This window comes from Tachysurus fulvidraco, chromosome 12 (assembly GCF_022655615.1).
Source record: "Tachysurus fulvidraco isolate hzauxx_2018 chromosome 12, HZAU_PFXX_2.0, whole genome shotgun sequence".
Lineage (NCBI taxonomy): Eukaryota > Metazoa > Chordata > Actinopteri > Siluriformes > Bagridae > Tachysurus > Tachysurus fulvidraco.
In genome coordinates this window covers 23,600,753-23,603,252 of record NC_062529.1, presented here as the reverse complement: position 1 = coordinate 23,603,252, position 2,500 = coordinate 23,600,753, and the positions used below count along the sequence as shown (strand labels likewise).

General features: G+C 41.9%; 1 protein-coding gene across 3 annotated transcripts in view; it reads left to right on the top strand.

Annotated features, from left to right (window-relative positions):
• Positions 1–2,500, top strand: part of morn2 (MORN repeat containing 2) — a 6,062-nt gene that overhangs the window by 1,205 nt on the left and 2,357 nt on the right. For all 3 annotated transcript variants that reach the window (XM_047821977.1, XM_027143675.2, XM_027143676.2), the window contains exons 3-4: positions 1,450–1,556; positions 1,668–1,804. In XM_047821977.1, the coding sequence (XP_047677933.1) occupies positions 1,450–1,556; positions 1,668–1,804 (244 nt within the window). The remainder of the gene's footprint in view (positions 1–1,449; positions 1,557–1,667; positions 1,805–2,500) is intronic.

Genomic DNA, 2,500 nt, shown 5'->3' with positions numbered 1-2,500 from the left:
GAGAGAGTATGAGAGAGAGAGAGAGAGAGAGAGAGATACACAGAGAGAGAGAGAGAGAGAGAGAGGGTATGAGAGGGAGAGAGAGATACACAGAGAGAGAGAGAGACAGAGAGATACACAGAGAGAGAGAGAGAGAGAGAGGGTATGAGAGGGAGAGAGAGATACACAGAGAGAGAGAGAGAGAGATATACACAGAGAGAGAGAGAGGATAGAGGGTATTGAGAGGGATGAGAGCGATACCACAGAGAGAGAGAGGAGAGGAGATAGACGACGAGAGATGACAGAGAGAGAGAGGGTATGAGAGGGAGAGAGAGATACACAGAGAGAGAGAGAGAGAGATATACACAGAGAGAGAGAGAGGGTATGAGAGGGAGAGAGAGATACACAGAGAGAGAGAGAGACAGAGAGATACACAGAGAGAGAGAGAGACAGAGAGATACACAGAGAGAGAGAGATAACTCTATAAATCTTACATAATGAAACAGAAACATTTTGCCAGTCCAAAACGTATTATTTACTTATAACAGCACAGTCACATCATGTGTTTTTTTAAATCTTATTTTTTTATTTGAGAAATAAGTTTTTGTTATTACTTTTTTTTATAGCACTTATTTTTATTTGTCATGTAAGACTTTCTCGTGGTAGAGAATGTTTTACTGCTGCTACAAAGCACTGACACTGGAGACTCCTTCCTTAAATGTAGCAGAAACATCTTTTCTTTTTAAATGTCAGCGAACGTATAACGTTGTTCTCGCGGCGTCCTCCGAACAAGTCCGTGTTGCTATAGAAACGAGAAGGCGTAATCGTGAGAGCACCGATACCGTGTAACGTAAACCTGTAGTTTGCCTTGTAGCCGGAGCTACAGTCAGAGCTGCTGTTCCAGACACTGAATCAGTCAGAATTAAGAATTCAACAGATACAAAACGTCATAAAAATGTATTAACTCTTACAATTAAAAATAGTGTATTGTGATTTTCACCAGTATAACAAGTGTGTATTGTTCTCTGGACGTCTTAGAGTGTGATAAAATGTTCTGATTGTATTTATTTATTTTATCTCAGGCCCAGATGGCTGTTCTTTTGTCTAAATTTCCCCATTCTACTTTCTCAAAGATGTCGATCATCAAGGAATGATCACTGACACAAATATTCAGTCTACAAGAGAGAAATTCAGGACTAGTTCTATTAGTAGTTTCTGTATGGTGCATATGGTGTATCATTAATTGTGTGTGTGTGTGTGTGTGTGTGTGTGTGGCACAGGGTGAGTGCTATCAGACCTCAAACGGTGCATATGGTGTATCATTAATTGTGTGTGTGTGTGTGTGTGTGTGTGTGTGTGTGTGTGTGTGTGTGTGTGTGTGTGTGTGTGGCAGAGGGTGAGTGCTATCAGACCTCAGACGGTGCAGATGGTGTATCATTAATTGTGTGTGTGTGTGTGTGTGTGTGGCAGAGGGTGAGTGCTATCAGACCTCAGACGGCGTGATGATGAGGTCAGGGTTCGGCACCCAGACCTCATCCTCTGGGACGACGTACACCGGAGAGTGGAACGATGAGAAGGTTTTTATTCACAATGTGAAGTTTTTTTTAAACAATAAGGTCGTTATGTTCGAGTGTGTACAGAGGTGATGTGGATAACGGAGGCTCATTACGCTCATGTCTGTGTCGCAGATGACCGGCAGCGGGACGCTCTCACACCCCTCGGGAGGCGTGTACAAAGGCCAGTTCAGAGACAACATGTACCACGGTAGAGGAACATACTACTTTCCTGATGGGACCAAATACTCCGGAATGTTCAGTTACAACAGGTCACTATCAGGTTTACTCTCACACACACACACTCCACCTCTCATTTTCCCCTTGTATTCGTTATATATTCAACATTTACTGCATTTTATCTACAGCGACTTAAGTATTTATACAACTAAAGGGTTAATTAAGGGTTTAGGGCCTTGGTCAGGGGCCCAGCAATGGTGGACTCGGCTTCCGAACTCATGACCTTCCGATTTTTAATCAAACCCACTAGGCTACCACATCCCTATGACATCATCCACGTTACACACCAGTGCTGTTGGGTTCTCAATTCCGATTGGTCAGAAGGTGATAGATCATTACAGCAGCTCATTAATCACAGGTTTATATTAATCTCACACACGTTCTAACACGTTATCGTTTCTATAGTAACAGGAAGGTCTGGTATTATCGGTGAAACATTCTATAAGGATCTTTATTTATCATTTTTGGAAGGAGTCTCCAGCGTCAGCGCTTTGTAAGTGTTAACTAAATTGTTTTGCAAACGTTCCACGACATTAAATGGAACTATAAACTGATAAAACATACGACGTGTCAGTCTTTAATAAATGATCAAAAATAATCATCGGAAAGGGAAATAAAAGACATCAGGACGCGCTGTTATAGGAAAATAAGTGATGAGGCAGTGGAGTGCTGAGGGGAATTTGTGCTTCTGTAGATTAAATATGTTCCCGTGTCAATATCACGTCTGA